Source organism: Oncorhynchus masou, chromosome 14 (genome assembly GCF_036934945.1).
Source record: "Oncorhynchus masou masou isolate Uvic2021 chromosome 14, UVic_Omas_1.1, whole genome shotgun sequence".
Taxonomy (NCBI): Eukaryota; Metazoa; Chordata; class Actinopteri; order Salmoniformes; family Salmonidae; genus Oncorhynchus; species Oncorhynchus masou.
The window spans coordinates 37,932,391-37,958,305 of record NC_088225.1 but is presented as its reverse complement, the minus strand read 5'-3'; the positions used below and the strand labels follow the sequence as shown (position 1 = coordinate 37,958,305).

General features: G+C 47.8%; 1 protein-coding gene across 1 annotated transcript in view; it reads left to right on the top strand.

The window, feature by feature from the left end:
- The window catches only part of LOC135553794 (transmembrane protein 114-like), a 53,081-nt gene that overhangs the window by 23,949 nt on the left and 3,217 nt on the right, over positions 1-25,915 (top strand). The window contains exon 3 of the mRNA XM_064985740.1: positions 8,847-8,984. Coding sequence (XP_064841812.1) covers positions 8,847-8,984 — 138 coding nt within the window. The remainder of the gene's footprint in view (positions 1-8,846; positions 8,985-25,915) is intronic.

The window sequence follows — 25,915 nt, the reverse complement described above, 5'->3', positions numbered from 1 at the left end:
GTTCAGAAAGTTAAGCTTACGTAGCAAGAATCTTATTGACTAAAATGATTGAAATGATACAGTACTGCTGGAGTAGGCTAGCTGGCAGTGGCTGCGTTGTTGACTTAGTAGGCTAGCTGGCAGTGGCTGCGTTGATGACACTACACTAATCAAGTCGTTCCGTCGAGTGTAATAGTTTCTACAGTGCTGCTATTCGGGGGCTAGCTAGCTAGCTAGCAGTGTTGATAACGTTATGTTACGTTAAAAGAACGACAATAGCTGTCTAGCTAACCTAGAAAATCGCTCTAGACTACACAATTGTCTTAGATACAAAGACGGCTATGTAGCTAGCTAGCTACGATCAAACAAATCAAACCGTTGTACTGTAATGAAGTGAAATGAAAATGTGATACTACTTGTGGAGCGACGCGGAATGTTGACCGGGTTGTTGATGTTCTATTCGGTAGACGTTGGCTAGCTGTTGGCTAGCTAGCTAGCAGTATCTCCTATGTTAAGGACGACAAATAGCTGGCTAGCTAACCTCGGTAAATTAAGATAATCACTCTAAGTCTACACACTCTAAACTACACAATTATCTTGGATACGAAGACAGCAAAGACAACTATGTAGCTAGCTAACACTACACTAATCGAGTCGTTCAGTTGAGTGTAATAGTTTCTACAGTGCTGGTGGACGTTAGCTAGCTGCTGGGCAGATAGCAGTGTAGACTACGTTAGGACGACGAAATACGATAATTACGCAATTATCTTTGATACAAAGACGGCTATGTAGCTAGCTAAGAAGAAATTGCTAAGATTAGACAAATCAAACCGTTGTACTATAATGAAATGTAGTGAAAATGTAATGAAAAGTTATACTACCTGCGGACCGAAGTGTAGATGCGACCGCTCGCTCCAACCCGGAACCGGAACCGGATTTTACAATCGCTCGGACCCATTTCCCAATACTTAGGTCACTTTTTCAAAACTCCTCACACTGTTCTCATAACCGACTTTCAGCTTGGCACAGCAGTTCATTTCACATCCACAATGCACTAAAACTACCAAAAAACTTCACACATGTCTCAAATCAGCACAGTCTTCCGCCACACAAGCACACGTTGTCACTCATAAAACGACCTAAACGACCTAAACAACACTAACAACAGGTAGCGTTACACAGTGTTTTCTTTTGTCAAATTTCTTTACAAAACAAGAATGACACCTCTCTACTGTTTATAATTCACTGCGGTTTATCTTACAGGAACGAATCAGACATGATGCTAAATGCTCTGATATGTTTTATGTACATTTTATGGCATTGAGTGATTCTAAAATACAATCATTTGTATGTACCGATACAGATACAGTAGCAATGCTAGTCAACCCTGTCTTCGGCATTTGGCCACAGGTTCTCATCCACGTCACATCTTATGTCATCTTGGACAATACACCTAGGAAAGAATCCTTTTGGCATGCCTGGTCCATCCTTGGCAATCTTCTGCAGATATGTCCGGGCATCCAGCATGCATTGCGCTCAGGTGGGACATTTGATCATGTGGATGGTGGTCATACACCTTCCAGCTCCGTGAGGAAAAGTGACACCATCCTGGGATGGGCTGCATACCGCTCTGTGGCTGCATACCGCTCTGTGACTGCATACCGCTCTGTGACTGCATACCGCTCTGTGACTGCATACCGCTCTGTGACTGCATACCGCTCTGTGACTGCATACTGCTCTGTGGCTGCATACCGCTCTGTGACTGCATACCGCTCTGTGACTGCATACCGCTCTGTGACTGCATACCGCTCTGTGACTGCATACTGCTCTGTGGCTGCATACCGCTCTGTGACTGCATACCGCTCTGTGACTGCATACCGCTCTGTGACTGCATACCGCTCTGTGACTGCATACCGCTCTGTGACTGCATACCGCTCTGTGACTGCATACCGCCCTGTGACTGCATACCGCTCTGTGACTGCATACCGCTCTGTGACTGCATACCGCCATGTGGCTGCATACCGCTCTGTGACTGCATACCGCTCTGTGGCTGCATACCGCCCTGTGACTGCATACCGCTCTGTGACTGCATACCGCTCTGTGACTGCATACCGCTCTGTGACTGCATACCGCTCTGTGACTGCATACCGCTCTGTGACTGCATACCGCTCTGTGACTGCATACCGCTCTGTGACTGCACGGGACTGGTGAAATGCCACGTTGTTCCATTTACAATTACAAACGTTGGCCGATTTCGCCTCACTACATCCCTTTCCTCACCTGACCCAACCCTTCCAGAGAGGTCATCCAGGAATGTAATGAGACGCTGGGTGTTGTACGGCCCAATTAGCGGTTTGTGTAACAGAAATCCATCAGAGGATATTGCAGCACACATTGTGATGTTGTCACCCCTCTGGCCCGGGACATCCACTGTGGCTCTTTTCCCCAATCACATTCCTTCCTCACCGCCATGTTCTGGCCAAGTTGAAACCAGCCTCATCCATAAAGATGAATATGTGGGGTGTTTGCCTGGCTTCAATCTCCATGACTCTCTAAAATAAATCCACAAGGCAACATAAGAGTTAGTCTTTATTACGGTGGATTACATTATACCCTAATAAAACATGCCATTATGTGCCTCTGCCCTGTTTGGTTTTGTTCAAAACCAGTTCTGTATTTTATAGTCATCTTACCTGGACGTATTGGTTCCTGAGTTGCTTGAGTCGTTCAGAGTTCCTCTCAAAGAGGACGTTGTACAACTGATTCATCCTGACTTGATGTTGTTTCAGGACTCTAGAAATAGTTGTTACATTGTGAATATTTCCAAATGTAATGTTTTCTGCCAACACTCTGTCCTGAATCTCTGTGAGTTTTTTGCAATTGTTTCTGATGACCTTATCAACGGTTGCAGTTTCCTGCACAGCAGTGAAAATCCTACCTCTCCTTACCGTTGGGAGGTAACTGTTGGGTCCTCAGCAGAAATACAAAAACAATCACACACCAGTGGGTTTGCAGGCTTTGTTCAATTGACTTCTGTAATGTGCAGTTCAGTCAGATGCCTCTTGCAGAATGCACATCTTAACTGGTGTTTTGCCGGAAATGTCTCACAATAGATGCCAGTGTTGAGTGTTGCAGATTTGTCTGCACTCTCAGACCAGCCTCTCTCATTGATAGACCATGATTTATTACATGATCAATTATAGTAGCTCTAATCTCATCTGAGACTACAGCTCTTGATCTTCCTCTCAGTCTTCTTCCACCACGCATACGTACTCTTCTTCCTCTCCCAGCCACTCTTCTTCCTCTGTTAGCCACTCTTCTTCCTCTGTCAGCCACTCTTCTTCCTCTGTCAGACACTCTTCTTCCTCTCCCAGCCACTCTTCTTCCTCTGTCAGCCACTCTTCTTCCTCTGTCAGCCACTCTTCTTCCTCTGTCAGCCACTCTTCTTCCTCTCCCAGCCACTCTTCTTCCTCTCCCAGCCACTCTTCTTCCTCTGTCAGCCACTCTTCTTCCTCTCCCAGCCACTCTTCTTCCTCTGTCAACCACTTCTCTATCTCTGGCTGCGTCCATGTTTACATTACAGTGCAGCATTATTCCGAAGATGTCCCCTTTTGAATAGATGGTAATGAAATTGAAAGACGAACACCTGAGTAGGTGTTCAGCTACAATGGGAGTCAGATGTGGTCGGTCTAATTGTTTTGATAATATTTCATTTTTTAGATGTGGAATATATTTCACTACGGCATTAAAGTAGAAATGTAGCAAATTGCTGTCTTATTATGTTAGGTTTTTGAACGGTTTTGAAAAAGAGTATGTAAACATGTGCAAATTGGCCTGTAGGTGCATAGAGTTGTGGTGGTGGTTGTGTCTGAGTGAAAAATAATTCATGACATTTGAAAGATGTAGTCATTGAATGCATTTTGTGCCAAAACAATGAAAAATGATCCACAGTTTTGGTCCACATAGACTGCTGTTGTGCAAAGAGTTATGAAAAAGTCACCTAAGTATTGAGAAATGGGTCCTAGCGATGGTTCAAAACTGTTAGACTGAAGCTTATACTAAATACAACACATTATTTAGGCTGATTTAGACTGAAGCTAAATACAACACATTATTTAGGATGATTTAGACTGAAGCTTATACTAAATACAACACATTATTTAGGATGATTTAGACTGAAGCTAAATACAACACATTATTTAGGATGATTTAGACTGAAGCTTATACTAAATAAAACACATTATTTAGGATGATTTAGACTGAAGCTTATACTAAATACAACACATTATTTGAACAGTGCAGTGTAGTTTCACATAACTATTTTAAAACTATTTTCTAAATAGTGTGCCTTCGATGGGATTCAACCGCACACCCGAACGTTCTTGAATGTTCCACAGTTACCTACTCTACCTGCTTAGCTACCAGTCAGGTGTAATTACATGTGCAAAACCCGAACGAGGTGTATAAGTACGATAACCAGTAAAAGGTCGATGTTTGAAAGCGGCTTCATCAAAGAAAGCACCGGAACCTGTAGGAAATCAGTTGGATATCGCATTTTATTCTTGCAACATACGGTTTGAAAAAGCAGATCCTCAAACGAAGCTTCGGACATCATTGACGACGTAATTGTGATAAAGTGAAACACGCATCGGAACACTGCTTTTGAAGTTCGCTGCTTGGAGATTTCAACGCATGCCTCCGGGAACTGCAGTATTTAACACGTGACATCACTACTTCAGAGTCCCTCAGCTGTGACATCACTACCTCAGGGTCCCTCAGCCGTGACATCACTACTTCAGGGTCCCTCAGCCGTGACATCACTACTTCAGGGCCCCTCAGCCGTGACATCACTACTTCAGGGTCCCTCAGCCGTGACATCACTACTTCAGGGCCCCTCAGCCGTGACATCACTACTTCAGGGTCCCTCAGCTGTAACATCACTACTTCAGGGTCCCTCAGCCGTGACATCACTACTTCAGGGTCCCTCAGCCGTGACATCACTACTTCAGGGTCCCTCAGCCGTGACATCACTACTTCAGGGCCCCTCAGCCGTGACATCACTACTTCAGGGTCCCTCAGCCGTAACATCACTACTTCAGGGCCCTCAGCCGTGACATCACTACTTCAGGTCCCTCAGCTGTAACATCACTACTTCAGGGTCCCTCAGCCGTGACATCACTACTTCAGGGTCCCTCAGCCGTAACATCACTACTTCAGGGTCCCTCAGCCGTGACATCACTACTTCAGGGTCCCTCAGCCGTGACATCACTACTTCAGGGCCCATCAGCCGTAACATCACTACTTCAGGGTCCCTCAGCCGTGACATCACTACTTCAGGGCCCCTCAGCTGTAACATCACTACTTCAGGGTCCCTCAGCTGTGACATCACTACTTCAGGGCCCCTCAGCCGTGACATCACTACTTCAGGGTCCCTCAGCCGTGACATCACTACTTCAGGGTCCCTCAGCTGTGACATCACTACTTCAGGGTCCCTCAGCCGTGACATCACTACTTCAGGGCCCCTCAGCTGTAACATCACTACTACAGGGTCCCTCAGCCGTGACATCACCTCAGCCGTGACATCACTACTTCAGGGTCCCTCAGCCGTGACATCACTACTTCAGGGTCCCTCAGCCGTGACATCACTACTTCAGGGCCCCTCAGCCGTGACATCACTACTTCAGGGTCCCTCAGCTGTGACATCACTACTTCAGGGCCCCTCAGCCGTGACATCACTACTTCAGGGTCCCTCAGCCGTGACATCACTACTTCAGGGCCCCTCAGCTGTAACATCACTACTTCAGGGTCCCTCAGCCGTGACATCACTACTTCAGGGTCCCTCAGCTGTAACATCACTACTTCAGGGTCCCTCAGCCGTGACACCACTACTTCAGGGTCCCTCAGCCGTAACATCACTACTTCAGGGTCCCTCAGCCGTGACATCACTACTTCAGGGTCCCTCAGCTGTAACATCACTACTTCAGGGTCCCTCAGCTGTGACATCACTACTTCAGGGTCCCTCAGCCGTAACATCACTACTTCAGGGTCCCTCAGCTGTGACATCACTACTTCAGGGTCCCTCAGCCGTAACATCACTACTTCAGGGCCCCTCAGCTGTAACATCACTACTTCAGGGTCCCTCAGCCGTGACATCACTACTTCAGGGCCCCTCAGCCGTGACATCACCTCAGCCGTGACATCACTACTTCAGGGTCCCTCAGCCGTGACATCACTACTTCAGGGTCCCTCAGCCGTGACATCACTACTTCAGGGTCCCTCAGCTGTGACATCACTACTTCAGGGTCCCTCAGCCGTGACATCACTACTTCAGGGTCCCTCAGCCGTGACATCACTACTTCAGGGTCCCTCAGCCGTGACATCACTACTTCAGGGTCCCTCAGCCGTGACATCACTACTTCAGGGCCCCTCAGCTGTAACATCACTACTTCAGGGTCCCTCAGCTGTAACATCACTACTTCAGGGTCCCTCAGCTGTAACATCACTACTTCAGGGTCCCTCAGCCGTAACATCACTACTTCAGGGCCCCTCAGCTGTGACATCACTACTTCAGGGCCCCTCAGCTGTAACATCACTACTTCAGGGCCCCTCAGCTGTGACATCACTACTTCAGGGCCCCTCAGCTGTAACATCACTACTTCAGGGCCCCTCAGCTGTGACATCACTACTTCAGGGCCCCTCAGCTGTAACATCACTACTTCAGGGCCCCTCAGCTGTGACATCACTACTTCAGGGTCCCTCAGCTGTAACATCACTACTTCAGGGCCCCTCAGCTGTGACATCACTACTTCAGGGCCCCTCAGCTGTAACATCACTACTTCAGGGTCCCTCAGCCGTGACATCACTACTTCAGGGCCCCTCAGCCGTGACATCACTACTTCAGGGCCCCTCAGCCGTAACGTCACTACTTCAGGGCCCCTCAGCTGTTCCAGCACACCTGGTTCACCCTCTCAATAACAACACGTTTGGAATATTAACAACCCGATGTTGCTAACCCGGTGGTATTCTTCAAAAAGGTTCTTTGTAGAACCTTTGAGATTGAGGTAAGATCATTACAGAACCATTCCATATAAAGGTTCCATAAAGAACCATTAAAAATGGTTCTATAAAGAACCATTAAAAAGGGTTCTATAGTGCACCAAAAAGTGTTGGAACCACAACAAACCTTTTTGGTGTAATATATAGTATTTGTTTTTCATAGTTCTTTATAGAACGTTATGAAAGAGTTCTATATAGTTCAAACAAGACAGGGTGTACTGTGGGCTGAAAAGGGGGGTGGACTGTGGGGTTAAAGGGGAGGGTGGACTGTGGGCTGAAAGGGGAGGGTGGACTGTAGGCTGAAAGGGGAGGGTGGACTGTGGGGTTAAAGGGGAGGGTGGACTGTAGGCTGAAAGAGGAGGGTGGACTGTGGGGTGAAAGGGGAGGGTGGACTGTGGGGTGAAAGGGGAGGGTGGACTGTGGGCTGAAAGGGGAGGGTGGACTGTGGGGTGAAAGGGGAGGGTGGACTGTGAGCTGAAAGGGGAGGGTGGACTGTAGGGTTTACAATCGACGTAAAGTGGATTAAATGACTTGATGATTATTGCTCGCTGATCTACAGGGCATAATGATACTGAGAGAGAGAGAGAGAGACCGAGAGAGAGAGAGAGAGAGAGACCGAGAGAGAGAGAGAGTGAGAGACAGAGAGACAGAGAGACAGAGACAGAGAGAGAGAGTGAGAGACAGAGAGACAGAGACAGAAACAGAGAGTGAGAGTGAGACAGAGAGACAGAAGGACAGAAAGAGAGAGAGAGAGAGAGAGAGAGAGAGAGAGCCAATGGCGAGTAACAGACAGGGTTAGTTGGGTCCAGTTAATTGTAGGTAATGATAGAGATACAGTACACACACACATACTCCCACACATGTAGTTACACAAACAATGATTTGACCTCAGAAACACCAACAGGTACTGTAGAATTAATTAGTATCTAATCAAAAAAACATAACCACCTCCACAGCAACACAAGCCCAGGTTTCTAGACGAGATTAGACCCCACGGTTCTGGGACAGATAAGCATCCCTGTGGTACCTTGGTGTGTGTGTGTGTGTGTGTGTGTGTGTGTGTGTGTACATCCCATGGGGACAGACAGACAGACAAAGCAAGTGAAGTAGACAATAAACAAAAGTGAAATAAACAATACAAATGTACAGTAAACAATCACAGAAGTTCCAAAAAATAAAGACATTACAAATGTCATATTATGTATATATAACAGTGTTGTAACGATGTACAAATGGTTAAAGTACAAAAGGGAAAATAAATAAACATAAATATGGGTTGTATTTACAATGGTGTTTGTTCTTCACTGGTTGCCCTTTTCTCGTGGCAACAGGTCACAAATCTTGCTGCTGTGATGTCACACTGTGGAATTTCACCCAGTAGTGTTTTTTAAATTCTTGCCAATGTGTCAAGTAATTATCTTTTTGTTTTCTCATGATTTGGTTGGGTCTAATTGTGCTGCTGTCCTGGGGCTCTGTGGGGTCTGTTTGGGTTTGTGAACAGAGCCCCAGGACCAGCTTGCTTAGGGGACTCTTCTCCAGGTTCATCTCTCTGTAGGTGATGGCTTTGTTATGGAAGGTTTGGGAATCGCTTCCTTCTTTCTCCCTCACGCTCTCTCTCTCCCTCACGCTCTCTCTCTCCCTCTCTCTCTTTCTCTCTCTCTCCCTCTCACGCTCTCTCTCTCCCTCATGCTCTCTCTCTCCCTCTCTCCATCTCTCTGTCTCTCTCCCTCTCTCTCTCTCTCTCTCTCTCAAGAAAGTGCGTTACAGCATATTTATGTTTTCGCTCTCTCCCTCCCCTCCCCCTCTCTCAGATATGCATGGGACATTCATGGTGTTGCTTCCTCTCAGCATGATCATCATGGTTGTCGGGGGACTGATGGGGTTCATCGGCCTGCTGGCCAGAGCTTACCTACTACTGCTGATGACTGGTGTACTGTTACTACTGGGAGGTAAGCACCCTACTCCCTACACCCTACACCCTATACCCTTACCTCCAGAGCTTACCTACTACTGCTGATGACTGGTGTACTGTTACTACTGGGAGGTAAGCACCCTATACCCTACACCTTATACTCTACACTCTACACCGTATAGCTTATACCCTTTACCATATGCGTTATACCCTATACCTTAAACTCTGCAACCTACACCCTGTACATTATACCTTAAACTCTACACCCTATACTTTACACCCTATACCCTATTCCCGACACTCTACACCCTACACCTTATACGTTATACCCTATACTTTATAGCCTATACCCTATACCCGACACTCTACACCCTATACCCTACACCCTACACCCTACACCTACACCTACACTCTATACCCTCTATGTTATACCCTAAACCCTGCACCCTATACCCCACACCCTACACCTTATACCCTATGCATTATACCTTATACCCTACACCTGATACCCTACACCCTATACCCTACACCTTATACCCTACAAATTATACCCTACACATTATACCCTACACCTTATACCCTACACCCTACACCCAACACCCTATACCCTACACCCTATACCCTACACCCTATACCCTACACCCTACACCCTATACCCTACACCTTATACCCTATGCCTTATACCTTATACCCTACACCTTATACCCTACACATTATACCCTACACCTTAAACCCTATACCCTATACCCTATACCCTACACCTTACACCCTATACCCTACACCTTATACCCTACACCCTATACCCTACACCTTATACCCTACACCCAATACCTTATACCCTACACCTTATACCCTACACATTATACCCTACACCTTATACCCTATGCCTTATACCCTACACCCTACACACTACACCTTATACCCTACACCTTATACCCTACACCCTATACCCTACACCTTATACCCTACACCCTATACCCTACACCTTATACCCTACACCCTATACCCTACACCTTATACCCTACACCCTATACCCTACACCTTATACCCTACACCTTATACCCTACACCCTACACCCTATACCCTACACCTTATAACCTACACCTTATACCCTACACCCTATACCTTATACCCTATACCTTACACCCTACACCTTATACCCTACACCTTATACCCTACACCTTATACCCTACACCTTATACCCTACACCTTATACCCTACAACTTATACCCTACACCTTATACCCTACACCTTATACCCTACACCTTCTACCCTATATACCCTATACCTTATACCCTACACCCTACACCCTACACCTTATACCCTACACCTTATGCCCTACACCTTATACCCTACACCCTATACCCTACACCTTATACCCTACACCCTATACCCTACACCTGATACCCTACACCGTATACCCTACACCTTATACCCTACACCTTATACCCTACACCTTATACCCTACACCTTATACCCTACACCCTATACCTTATACCCTACACCTTATACCCTACACCCTATACCCTACACCTGATACCCTACACCGTATACCCTACACCTTATACCCTACACCTTATGCCCTACACCTTATACCCTACACCTTATACCCTACACCCTATATACCTTATACCCTACACCTTATACCCTACAACTTATACCCTACACCTTATACCCTACACCTTATACCCTACACCCTATACCTTATACCCTACACCTTATACCCTACACCCTATACCCTACACCTGATACCCTACACCGTATACCCTACACCTTATGCCCTACACCTTATACCCTACACCCTATACCCTACACCTTATACCCTACACCCTATACCCTACACCTGATACCCTACACCTGATACCCTACACCTTATACCCTACACCTTATACCCTACACCTTATACCCTACACCTTATACCCTACACCTTATACCCTACACCCTATACCCTACACCCTATACCTTATACCCTATACCTTATACCCTACACCTTATACCCTACACCTTATACCCTACACCCTATACCTTATACCCTACACCTTATACCCTACACCCTATACCCTACACCTGATACCCTACACCGTATACCCTACACCTTATACCCTACACCTTATGCCCTACACCTTATACCCTACACCCTATACCCTACACCTTATACCCTACACCTGATACCCTACACCTGATACCCTACACCGTATACCCTACACCTTATACCCTACACCTTATACCCTACACCTTATACCCTACACCTTATACCCTATACCTTATACCCTACACCCTATACCCTACACCCTATACCTTATACCCTATACCTTATACCCTACACCTTATACCCTACACCTTATACCCTACACCCTATACCTTATACCCTACACCTTATACCCTACACCTTATACCCTACACCCTATACCTTATACCCTACACCTTATACCCTACACCCTATACCCTACACCTGATACCCTACACCGTATACCCTACACCGTATACCCTACACCTTATGCCCTACACCTTATACCCTACACCTTATACCCTACACCCTATACCCTACACCTGATACCCTACACCGTATACCCTACACCTTATACCCTACACCTTATACCCTACACCTTATACCCTACACCTTATACCCTACACCTTATACCCTACACCTTATACCCTACACCTTATACCCTACACCTTATACCCTACACCTTATACCCTACACCTTATACCCTACACCCTATGCCTTATACCCTACACCTTATACCCTACACCCTATACCCTACACCTGATACCCTACACCGTATACCCTACACCCTATACCCTACACCTTATGCCCAACACCTTATACCCTACACCCTATACCTTATACCCTACACCTTATACCCTACACCCTATACCCTACACCTGATACCCTACACCGTATACCCTACACCCTACACCTTATACCCTACACCTTATACCTTACACCTTATACCCTACAAATTATACCCTACACATTATACCCTACACCTTATACAGCTACACCCTACACCCAACACCCTATACCCTACACCCTATACCCTACACCCTATACCCTACACCCTACACCCTATACCCTACACCCTATACCCTACACCTTATACCCTATGCCTTATACCTTATACCCTACACCTTATACCCTACACATTATACCCTACACCTTAAACCCTATACCCTATACCCTATACCCTACACCTTACACCCTATACCCTACACCTTATACCCTACACCCTATACCCTACACCTTATACCCTACACCTTATACCCTACACCCAATACCTTATACCCTATGCCTTATACACTATGCCTTATACCCTACACCCTACACACTACACCTTATACCCTACACCTTATACCCTACACCCTATACCCTACAAATTATACCCTACACCCTATACCCTACACCTTATACCCTACACCTTATACCCTACACCCTATACCCTACACCTTATACCCTACACCTTATACCCTACACCCTACACCCTATACCCTACACCTTATAACCTACACCTTATACCCTACACCCTATACCTTATACCCTATACCTTACACCCTACACCTTATACCCTACACCTTATACCCTACACCTTATACCCTACAACTTATACCCTACAACTTATACCCTACACCTTATACCCTACACCTTATACCCTACACCTTCTACCCTATATACCCTATACCTTATACCCTACACCCTACACCTTATACCCTACACCTGATACCCTACACCGTATACCCTACACCTTATACCCTACACCTTATGCCCTACACCTTATACCCTACACCCTATACCCTACACCTTATACCCTACACCCTATACCCTACACCTGATACCCTACACCGTATACCCTACACCTTATACCCTACACCTTATACCCTACACCTTATACCCTACACCTTATACCCTACACCCTATACCTTATACCCTACACCTTATACCCTACACCCTATACCCTACACCTGATACCCTACACCGTATACCCTACACCTTATACCCTACACCTTATGCCCTACACCTTATACCCTACACCTTATACCCTACACCCTATACCTTATACCCTACACCTTATACCCTACAACTTATACCCTACACCTTATACCCTACACCTTATACCCTACACCCTATACCTTATACCCTACACCTTATACCCTACACCCTATACCCTACACCTGATACCCTACACCGTATACCCTACACCTTATACCCTACACCTTATGCCCTACACCTTATACCCTACACCCTATACCCTACAACTTATACCCTACACCCTATACCCTACACCTGATACCCTACACCATATACCCTACACCTTATACCCTACACCTTATACCCTACACCTTATACCCTATACCTTATACCCTACACCTTATACCCTACACCCTATACCCTACACCCTATACCTTATACCCTACACCTTATACCCTACACCCTATACCCTACACCTGATACCCTACACCGTATACCCTACACCTTATACCCTACACCCTATACCCTACACCTGATACCCTACACCGTATACCCTACACCTTATACCCTACACCCTATACCCTACACCTGATACCCTACACCGTATACCCTACACCTTATACCCTACACCTTATACCCTACACCTTATACCCTACACCTTATACCCTACACCTTATACCCTACACCCTATACCCTACACCCTATACCTTATACCCTATACCTTATACCCTACACCTTATACCCTACACCTTATACCCTACACCCTATACCTTATACCCTACACCTTATACCCTACACCTTATACCCTACACCCTATACCTTATACCCTACACCTTATACCCTACACCCTATACCCTACACCTGATACCCTACACCGTATACCCTACACCTTATGCCCTACACCTTATGCCCTACACCTTATACCCTACACCCTATACCCTACACCTTATACCCTACACCCTATACCCTACACCTGATACCCTACACCGTATACCCTACACCTTATACCCTACACCTTATACCCTACACCTTATACCCTACACCTTATACCCTACACCTTATACCCTACACCTTATACACTACACCTTATACCCTACACCTTATACCCTACACCTTATACCCTACACCTTATACCCTACACCCTATACCTTATACCCTACACCTTATACCCTACACCCTATACCCTACACCTGATACCCTACACCGTATACCCTACACCCTATACCCTACACCTTATGCCCTACACCTTATACCCTACACCCTATACCTTATACCCTACACCTTATACCCTACACCCTATACCCTACACCTGATACCCTACACCGTATACCCTACACCCTATACCCTACACCTTATACCCTACACCTTATACCCTACACCTTATGCCCTACACCTTATACCCTACACCCTATACCGTATACCCTATACCTTATACCTTATACCCTACACCCTATACCCTACACCCTATACCCTACACCTTATACCCTACACCCTATACCCTACACCCTACACCTTATACCCTACACCTTATACCTTACACCCTATACCCTACACCTTATACCCTACACCTTATACCCTACACCCTATGCCCTACACCTTATACCCTACACCCTATGCCCTACACCTTATACCCTATACCCTACACCTTATACCCTACACCTTATACCCTACACCCTATACCCTACACCCTATACCTTATACCCTACACCCTATACCCTACACCTGATACCCTACACCGTATACCCTACACCCTATACCCTACACCTTATGCCCTACACCTTATACCCTACACCTTATACCTTATACCCTACACCTTATACCCTACACCCTATACCCTACACCTGATACCCTACACCGTATACCCTACACCCTATACACTACACCTTATACCCTACACCTTATACCCTACACCTTATGCCCTACACCTTATACCCTACACCCTATACCTTATACCCTACACCCTATACCCTACACCCTATACCCTACACCTTATACCCTACACCCTATACACTACACCCTACACCTTATACCCTACACCTTATACCTTACACCCTATACCCTACACCCTATACCCTACACCTTATACCCTACACCCTATACCCTACACCCTACACCTTATACCCTACACCTTATACCTTACACCCTATACCCTACACCTTATACCCTACACCTTATACCCTACACCCTATTCCCTACACCTTATACCCTACACCCTATGCCCTACACCTTATACCCTATACCCTACACCTTATACCCTACACCTTATACCCTACACCCTATACCCTACACCCTATACCTTATACCCTACACCCTATACCCTACACCTGATACCCTACACCGTATACCCTACACCCTATACCCTACACCTTATGCCCTACACCTTATACCCTACACCTTATACCTTATACCCTACACCTTATACCCTACACCCTATACCCTACACCTGATACCCTACACCGTATACCCTACACCCTATACCCTACACCTTATACCCTACACCTTATACCCTACACCTTATGCCCTACACCTTATACCCTACACCCTATACCTTATACCCTACACCCTATACCCTACACCCTATACCCTACACCTTATACCCTACACCCTATACACTACACCCTACACCTTATACCCTACACCTTATACCTTACACCCTATACCCTACACCTTATACCCTACACCTTATACCCTACACCCTATGCCCTACACCTTATACCCTACACCCTATGCCCTACACCTTATACCCTATACCCTACACCTTATACCCTACACCTTATACCCTACACCCTATACCCTACACCCTATACCTTATACCCTACACCTTATACACTACACCTTATACACTACACCTTATACCCTACACCTTACACCTTATACCCTACACCTTATACCCTACACCTTATACACTACACCTTATACACTACACCTTATACCCTACACCCTGCACCTTATACCCTACACCTTATACCCTACACCTTATACCCTACACCCTATTCCCTACACCTTATACCCTACACCTTATACCCTACACCTTATACCCTACACCTTATACCCTACACCCTATACCCTACACCTTATACCCTACACCTTATACCCTACACCTTATACCCTACACCTTATACCCTACACCCTACACCTTATACCCTACACCTTATACCCTACACCCTATACCCTACACCTTATACCCTACACCTTATACTCTACACCCTATACCCTACACCTTATACCCTACACCTTATACCCTACACCCGATACCCTACACCTTATACCCTACACCCTATACCCTACACCTTATACCCTACACCCTATACCCTACACCTTATACCCTACACCCTACACCCTACACCTTATACCCTACACCTTATACCCTACACCTTATACCCTACACCTTATACCCTACACCCTATACCCTACACCTTATACCCTACACCCTATACCCTACACCTTATACCCTACACCTTATACCCTACACCCTATACCCTACACCTTATACCCTACACCTTATACCCTACACCCTATACACGCCCCACCACCAAACCACGACAGTTTACATACTATACCGACCACTTTCCACTCATTTATATTGAAAGTACACTGAACAGAAATATAAATGTAATCATTTCATCAACGGAGTGACAGTTCATATGAGTACATCAGTCAATTAAAATGCATTGGTTTGGTCCTAATCTATGGATTTCACAAGTCTTAGACTACAGGTATTTATTGTATCGTTATTTAACGGCAGATTGTTACCTCGTCAGCTCGGAGATTTGATCTAACAACCTTCAGTTAGTGGCCCAACGCTCTAACCACGAGGCTACCTGCCACCCAACACTCTAACCACTAGGCTACCTAACACCCAACACTCTAACCACTAGGCTACCTGACACCCAACACTCTAACCACTAGGCTACCTGACACCCAACGCTCTAACCACGAGGTGGTCAGTATGTGTCTCCCTAGTGGTCAGTATGTGTCTCCCTAGTGGTCAGTGTGTCCCTGTGTCTCCCTAGTGGTCAGTATGTCCCTGTGTCTCCCTAGTGGTCAGTATGTCCCTGTGTCTCCCTAGTGGTCAGTATGTGTCTCCCTAGTGGTCAGTATGTCCCTGTGTCTCCATAGTGGTCAGTATGTCCCTGTGTCTCCCTAGTGGTCAGTATGTGTCTCCCTAGTGGTCAGTATGTCCCTGTGTCTCCCTAGTGGTCAGTATGTCCCTGTGTCTCCCTAGTGGTCAGTATGTCCCTGTGTCTCCCTAGTGGTCAGTATGTGTCTCCCTAGTGGTCAGTATGTCCCTGTGTCTCACTAGTGCCAGTATGTCCCTGTGTCTCCCTAGTGGTCAGTATGTGTCTCCCTAGTGGTCAGTATGTGTCTCCATAGTGGTCAGTGTGACACTGTGTCTCCATAGTGGTCAGTATGTGTCTCCCTAGTGGTCAGTATGTCCCTGTGTCTCCCTAGTGGTCAGTATGTGTCTCCATAGTGGTCAGTATGTGTCTCCCTAGTGGTCAGTATGTGTATCCATAGTGGTCAGTATGTCCCTGTGTCTCCCTAGTGGTCAGTATGTCCCTGTGTCTCCCTAGTGGTCAGTATGTGTCTCCCTAGTGGTCAGTATGTCCCTGTGTCTCCCTAGTGGTCAGTATGTGTCTCCCTAGTGGTCAGTATGTCCCTGTGTCTCCCTAGTGGTCAGTATGTGTCTCCCTAGTGGTCAGTATGTCCCTGTGTCTCCCTAGTGGTCAGTATGTCCCTGTGTCTCCCTAGTGGTCAGTATGTCCCTGTGTCTCCCTAGTGGTCAGTATGTGTCTCCCTAGTGGTCAGTATGTGTCTCCCTAGTGGTCAGTATGTGTCTCCCTAGTGGTCAGTATGTCCCTGTGTCTCCCTAGTGGTCAGTATGTGTCTCCCTAGTGGTCAGTATGTGTCTCCCTAGTGGTCAGTATGTCCCTGTGTCTCCCTAGTGGTCAGTATGTGTCTCCCTAGTGGTCAGTATGTGTCTCCATAGTGGTCAGTATGTGTCTCCCTAGTGGTCAGTATGTGTATCCCTAGTGGTCAGTATGTCTCTGTGTCTCCCTAGTGGTCAGTATGTGTCTCCCTAGTGGTCAGTATGTCTCTGTATCTCCCTAGTGGTCAGTATGTCCCTGTGTCTCCCTAGTGGTCAGTATGTCCCTGTGTCTCCCTAGTGGTCAGTATGTCCCTGTGTCTCCCTAGTGGTCAGTATGTGTCTCCCTAGTGGTCAGTATGTCCCTGTGTCTCCCTAGTGGTCAGTATGTCTCTGGTTCTCCCTAGTGGTCAGTATGTCCCTGTGTCTCCCTAGTGGTCAGTATGTCCCTGTGTCTCCCTAGTGGTCAGTATGTCCCTGTGTCTCCCTAGTGGTAAGTATGTCCCTGTGTCTCCCTAGTGGCCAGTATGATTCTCCCTAGTGGTCAGTATGTCCCTGTGTCTCCCTAGTGGTCAGTATGTGTCTCCCTAGTGGTCAGTATGTCTCTGGTTCTCCTAGTGGTCAGTATGTCCCTGTATCTCCCTAGTGGTCAGTATGTCTCTGTGTCCCCCTAGTGGTCAGTATGTCCCTGTGTCTCCCTAGTGGTCAGTATGTCTCTGTGTCTCCCTAGTGGTCAGTATGTCCCTGTGTCTCCCTAGTGGTCAGTATGTGTCTCCCTAGTGGTCAGTATGTCCCTGTGTCTCCCTAGTGGTCAGTATGTGTCTCCCTAGTGGTCAGTATGTGTCTCCCTAGTGGTCAGTATGTCCCTGTGTCTCCCTAGTGGTCAGTATGTCTCTGTGTCTCCCTAGTGGTCAGTATGTGTCTCCCTAGTGGTCAGTATGTGTCTCCCTAGTGGTCAGTATGTCCCTGTGTCTCCCTAGTGGTCAGTATGTCCCTGTGTCTCCCTAGTGGTCAGTATGTGTCTCCCTAGTGGTCAGTATGTCTCTGTGTCTCCCTAGTGGTCAGTATGTGTCTCCCTAGTGGTCAGTATGTGTCTCCCTAGTGGTCAGTATGTGTCTCCCTAGTGGTCAGTATGTCTCTGTGTCTCCCTAGTGGTCAGTATGTCCCTGTGTCTCCCTAGTGGTCAGTATGTGTCTCCCTAGTGGTCAGTATGTCTCTGTGTCTCCCTAGTGGTCAGTATGTGTCTCCCTAGTGGTCAGTATGTCCCTGTGTCTCCATAGTGGTCAGTATATGTCTCCCTAGTGGTCAGTATGTGTCTCCCTAGTGGTCAGTATGTGTCTCCCTAGTGGTCAGTATGTGTCTCCCTAGTGGTCAGTATGTCTCTGTGTCTCCCTAGTGGTCAGTATGTGTCTCCCTAGTGGTCAGTATATGTCTCCCTAGTGGTCAGTATGTGTATCCCTAGTGGTCAGTATATGTCTCCCTAGTGGTCAGTATGTGTCTCCCTAGTGGTCAGTATGTGTCTCCCTAGTGGTCAGTATGTGTCTCCCTAGTGGTCAGTATGTGTATCCCTAGTGGTCAGTATGTCCCTGTGTCTCCCTAGTGGTCAGTATGTGTCTCCCTAGTGGTCAGTATGTGTATCCCTAGTGGTCAGTATGTGTCTCCCTAGTGGTCAGTATGTCCCTGTGTCTCCCTAGTGGTCAGTATGTCCCTGTGTCTCCCTAGTGGTCAGTATGTCCTTGTGTCTCCCTAGTGGTCAGTATGTGTCTCCCTAGTGGTCAGTATGTCTCTGTGTCTCCCTAGTGGTCAGTATGTGTCTCCCTAGTGGTCAGTATGTGTCTCCATAGTGGTCAGTATGTGTCTCCCTAGTGGTCAGTATGTGTCTCCCTAGTGGTCAGTATGTGTCTCCCTAGTGGTCAGTATGTCCCTGTGTCTCCCTAGTGGTCAGTATGTCCCTCCCTAGTGGTCAGTATGTGTCTCCCTAGTGGTCAGTATGTCCCTGTGTCTCCCTAGTGGTCAGTATGTCCCTGTGTCTCCCTAGTGGTCAGTATGTGTCTCCCTAGTGGTCAGTATGTCCCTGTGTCACCCTAGTGGTCAGTATGTGTCTCCCTAGTGGTCAGTACGTCCCTGTGTCTCCCTAGTGGTCAGTATGTCCCTGTGTCTCCCTAGTGGTCAGTATGTCCCTGTGTCTCCCTAGTGGTCAGTATGTCCCTGTGTCTCCCTAGTGGTCAGTATGTCTCTGTGTCTCCCTAGTGGTCAGTATGTGTATCCCTAGTGGTCAGTATGTGTCTCCCTAGTGGTCAGTATGTGTCTCCCTAGTGGTCAGTATGTCTCTCCCTAGTGGTCAGTATGTCCCTGTGTCCCCCTAGTGGTCAGTATGTCCCTGTGTCTCCCTAGTGGTCAGTATGTCCCTGTGTCTCCCTGGTGGTCAGTATGTCCCTGTGTCTCCCTAGTGGTCAGTATGTGTCTCCCTAGTGGTCAGTATGTCTCTGTGTCTCCCTAGTGGTCAGTATGTCCCTGTGTCTCCCTAGTGGTCAGTATGTCCCTGTGTCTCCCTAGTGGTCAGTATGTGTCTCCCTAGTGGTCAGTATGTGTCTCCCTAGTGGTCAGTATGTCCCTGTGTCTCCCTAGTGGTCAGTATGTCCCTGTGTCTCCCTAGTGGTCAGTATGTCCCTGTGTCTCCCTAGTGGTCAGTATGTCTCTGTGTCTCCCTGGTGGTCAGTATGTGTCTCCATAGTGGTCAGTATGTGTCTCCCTAGTGGTCAGTATGTGTCTCCCTAGTGGTCAGTATGTGTCTCCCTAGTGGTCAGTATGTGTCTCCCTAGTGGTCAGTATGTCTCTGTGTCTCCCTAGTGGTCAGTATGTCCCTGTGTCTCCCTAGTGGTCAGTATGTCCCTGTGTCTCCCTAGTGGTCAGTATGTGTCTCCCTAGTGGTCAGTATGTGTCTCCCTAGTGGTCAGTATGTCTCTGTGTCTCCCTAGTGGTCAGTATGTCTCTGTGTCCCCCTAGTGGTCAGTATGTCCCTGTATCTCCCTAGTGGTCAGTATGTCTCTGTGTCTCCCTAGTGGTCAGTATGTCCCTGTGTCTCCCTAGTGGTCAGTATGTCTCTGTGTCCCCCTAGTGGTCAGTATGTCCCTGTGTCTCCCTAGTGGTCAGTATGTCTCTGTGTCTCCCTGGTGGTCAGTATGTGTCTCCATAGTGGTCAGTATGTGTCTCCCTAGTGGTCAGTATGTGTATCCCTAGTGGTCAGTATGTCTCTGTGTCTCCCTAGTGGTCAGTATGTGTCTCCCTAGTGGTCAGTATGTCCCTGTGTCTCCCTAGTGGTCAGTATGTCCCTGTGTCTCCCTAGTGGTCAGTATGTCCCTGTGTCTCCCTAGTGGTCAGTATGTGTCTCCCTAGTGGTCAGTATGTGTCTCCCTAGTGGTCAGTATGTCCCTGTGTCTCCCTAGTGGTCATTATGTGTCTCCCTAGTGGTCAGTATGTGTCTCCCTAGTGGTCAGTATGTGTCTCCCTAGTGGTCAGTATGTCCCTGTATCTCCCTAGTGGTCAGTATGTCCCTGTGTCTCCATAGTGGTCAGTATGTCCCTGTGTCTCCCTAGTGGTCAGTATGTCCCTGTGTCTCCCTAGTGGTCAGTATGTCCCTGTGTCTCCCTAGTGGTCAGTATGTCCCTGTGTCTCCCTAGTGGTCAGTATGTCCCTGTGTCTCCCTAGTGGTCAGTATGTGTCTCCCTAGTGGTCAGTATGTGTCTCCCTAGTGGTCAGTATGTCCCTGTGTCTCCCTAGTGGTCAGTATGTCCCTGTGTCTCCCTAGTGGTCAGTATGTGTCTCCCTAGTGGTCAGTATGTGTCTCCCTAGTGGTCAGTATGTCCCTGTGTCTCCCTAGTGGTCAGTATGTGTCTCCCTAGTGGTCAGTATGTGTCTCCATAGTGGTCAGTATGTGTCTCCCTAGTGGTCAGTATGTGTATCCCTAGTGGTCAGTATGTCTCTGTGTCTCCCTAGTGGTCAGTATGTGTCTCCCTAGTGGTCAGTATGTCTCTGTATCTCCCTAGTGGTCAGTATGTCCCTGTGTCTCCCTAGTGGTCAGTATGTCCCTGTGTCTCCCTAGTGGTCAGTATGTCCCTGTGTCTCCCTAGTGGTCAGTATGTGTCTCCCTAGTGGTCAGTATGTCCCTGTGTCTCCCTAGTGGTCAGTATGTCTCTGGTTCTCCCTAGTGGTCAGTATGTCCCTGTGTCTCCCTAGTGGTCAGTATGTCCCTGTGTCTCCCTAGTGGTCAGTATGTCCCTGTGTCTCCCTAGTGGTAAGTATGTCCCTGTGTCTCCCTAGTGGCCAGTATGATTCTCCCTAGTGGTCAGTATGTCCCTGTGTCTCCCTAGTGGTCAGTATGTGTCTCCCTAGTGGTCAGTATGTCTCTGGTTCTCCCTAGTGGTCAGTATGTCCCTGTATCTCCCTAGTGGTCAGTATGTCTCTGTGTCCCCCTAGTGGTCAGTATGTCCCTGTGTCTCCCTAGTGGTCAGTATGTCTCTGTGTCTCCCTAGTGGTCAGTATGTCCCTGTGTCTCCCTAGTGGTCAGTATGTGTCTCCCTAGTGGTCAGTATGTCCCTGTGTCTCCCTAGTGGTCAGTATGTGTCTCCCTAGTGGTCAGTATGTGTCTCCCTAGTGGTCAGTATGTCCCTGTGTCTCCCTAGTGGTCAGTATGTCTCTGTGTCTCCCTAGTGGTCAGTATGTGTCTCCCTAGTGGTCAGTATGTGTCTCCCTAGTGGTCAGTATGTCCCTGTGTCTCCCTAGTGGTCAGTATGTCCCTGTGTCTCCCTAGTGGTCAGTATGTGTCTCCCTAGTGGTCAGTATGTCTCTGTGTCTCCCTAGTGGTCAGTATGTGTCTCCCTAGTGGTCAGTATGTGTCTCCCTAGTGGTCAGTATGTGTCTCCCTAGTGGTCAGTATGTCTCTGTGTCTCCCTAGTGGTCAGTATGTCCCTGTGTCTCCCTAGTGGTCAGTATGTGTCTCCCTAGTGGTCAGTATGTCTCTGTGTCTCCCTAGTGGTCAGTATGTGTCTCCCTAGTGGTCAGTATGTCCCTGTGTCTCCATAGTGGTCAGTATATGTCTCCCTAGTGGTCAGTATGTGTCTCCCTAGTGGTCAGTATGTGTCTCCCCTAGTGGTCAGTATGTGTCTCCCTAGTGGTCAGTATGTCTCTGTGTCTCCCTAGTGGTCAGTATGTGTCTCCCTAGTGGTCAGTATATGTCTCCCTAGTGGTCAGTATGTGTATCCCTAGTGGTCAGTATATGTCTCCCTAGTGGTCAGTATGTGTCTCCCTAGTGGTCAGTATGTGTCTCCCTAGTGGTCAGTATGTGTCTCCCTAGTGGTCAGTATGTGTATCCCTAGTGGTCAGTATGTCCCTGTGTCTCCCTAGTGGTCAGTATGTGTCTCCCTAGTGGTCAGTATGTGTATCCCTAGTGGTCAGTATGTGTCTCCCTAGTGGTCAGTATGTCCCTGTGTCTCCCTAGTGGTCAGTATGTCCCTGTGTCTCCCTAGTGGTCAGTATGTCCTTGTGTCTCCCTAGTGGTCAGTATGTGTCTCCCTAGTGGTCAGTATGTCTCTGTGTCTCCCTAGTGGTCAGTATGTGTCTCCCTAGTGGTCAGTATGTGTCTCCATAGTGGTCAGTATGTGTCTCCCTAGTGGTCAGTATGTGTCTCCCTAGTGGTCAGTATGTGTCTCCCTAGTGGTCAGTATGTCCCTGTGTCTCCCTAGTGGTCAGTATGTCCCTCCCTAGTGGTCAGTATGTGTCTCCCTAGTGGTCAGTATGTCCCTGTGTCTCCCTAGTGGTCAGTATGTCCCTGTGTCTCCCTAGTGGTCAGTATGTGTCTCCCTAGTGGTCAGTATGTCCCTGTGTCACCCTAGTGGTCAGTATGTGTCTCCCTAGTGGTCAGTACGTCCCTGTGTCTCCCTAGTGGTCAGTATGTCCCTGTGTCTCCCTAGTGGTCAGTATGTCCCTGTGTCTCCCTAGTGGTCAGTATGTCCCTGTGTCTCCCTAGTGGTCAGTATGTCTCTGTGTCTCCCTAGTGGTCAGTATGTGTATCCCTAGTGGTCAGTATGTGTCTCCTAGTGGTCAGTATGTGTCTCCCTAGTGGTCAGTATGTCTCTCCCTAGTGGTCAGTATGTCCCTGTGTCCCCCTAGTGGTCAGTATGTCCCTGTGTCTCCCTAGTGGTCAGTATGTCCCTGTGTCTCCCTGGTGGTCAGTATGTCCCTGTGTCTCCCTAGTGGTCAGTATGTGTCTCCCTAGTGGTCAGTATGTCTCTGTGTCTCCCTAGTGGTCAGTATGTCCCTGTGTCTCCCTAGTGGTCAGTATGTCCCTGTGTCTCCCTAGTGGTCAGTATGTGTCTCCCTAGTGGTCAGTATGTGTCTCCCTAGTGGTCAGTATGTCCCTGTGTCTCCCTAGTGGTCAGTATGTCCCTGTGTCTCCCTAGTGGTCAGTATGTCCCTGTGTCTCCCTAGTGGTCAGTATGTCTCTGTGTCTCCCTGGTGGTCAGTATGTGTCTCCCTAGTGGTCAGTATGTGTCTCCCTAGTGGTCAGTATGTGTCTCCCTAGTGGTCAGTATGTGTCTCCCTAGTGGTCAGTATGTGTCTCCCTAGTGGTCAGTATGTCTCTGTGTCTCCCTAGTGGTCAGTATGTGTCTCCCTAGTGGTCAGTATGTCCCTGTGTCTCCCTAGTGGTCAGTATGTGTCTCCCTAGTGGTCAGTATGTGTCTCCCTAGTGGTCAGTATGTCTCTGTGTCTCCCTAGTGGTCAGTATGTCTCTGTGTCCCCCTAGTGGTCAGTATGTCCCTGTATCTCCCTAGTGGTCAGTATGTCTCTGTGTCTCCCTAGTGGTCAGTATGTCCCTGTGTCTCCCTAGTGGTCAGTATGTCTCTGTGTCCCCCTAGTGGTCAGTATGTCCCTGTGTCTCCCTAGTGGTCAGTATGTCTCTGTGTCTCCCTGGTGGTCAGTATGTGTCTCCATAGTGGTCAGTATGTGTCTCCCTAGTGGTCAGTATGTGTATCCCTAGTGGTCAGTATGTCTCTGTGTCTCCCTAGTGGTCAGTATGTGTCTCCCTAGTGGTCAGTATGTCCCTGTGTCTCCCTAGTGGTCAGTATGTCCCTGTGTCTCCCTAGTGGTCAGTATGTGTCTCCCTAGTGGTCAGTATGTGTCTCCCTAGTGGTCAGTATGTCCCTGTGTCTCCCTAGTGGTCAGTATGTGTCTCCCTAGTGGTCAGTATGTGTCTCCATAGTGGTCAGTATGTGTCTCCCAGGGGTCAGTATGTCCCTGTGTCTCCCTAGTGGTCAGTATGTGTCTCCCTAGTGGTCAGTATGTCTCTGTGTCTCCCTAGTGGCCAGTATGTCTCTGTGTCTCCCTAGTGGTCAGTATGTCCCTGAGTCTCCCTAGTGGTCAGTATGTCCCTGTGTCTCCATAGTGGTCAGTATGTGTCTCCCTAGTGGTCAGTATGTCTCTGTGTCTCCCTAGTGGTCAGTACGTCCCTGTGTCTCCCTAGTGGTCAGTATGTCTCTGTGTCTCCCTAGTGGTCAGTATGTGTCTCCCTAGTGGTCAGTATGTCCCTGTGTCTCCCTAGTGGTCAGTATGTCCCTGTGTCTCCCTAGTGGTCAGTATGTCCCTGTGTCTCCCTAGTGGTCAGTATGTGTCTCCCTAGTGGTCAGTATGTGTCTCCCTAGTGGTCAGTATGTCCCTGTGTCTCCCTAGTGGTCATTATGTGTCTCCCTAGTGGTCAGTATGTGTCTCCCTAGTGGTCAGTATGTGTCTCCCTAGTGGTCAGTATGTCCCTGTCTCTCCCTAGTGGTCAGTATGTCCCTGTGTCTCCATAGTGGTCAGTATGTCCCTGTGTCTCCCTAGTGGTCAGTATGTCCCTGTGTCTCCCTAGTGGTCAGTATGTCCCTGTGTCTCCCTAGTGGTCAGTATGTCCCTGTGTCTCCCTAGTGGTCAGTATGTCCCTGTGTCTCCCTAGTGGTCAGTATGTCTCTGTGTCTTCCTAGTGGTCAGTATGTGTCTCCCTAGTGGTCAGTACGTCCCTGTGTCTCCCTAGTGGTCAGTACGTCCCTGTGTCTCCCTAGTGGTCATTATGTCCCTGTGTCTCCCTAGTGGTCAGTATGTC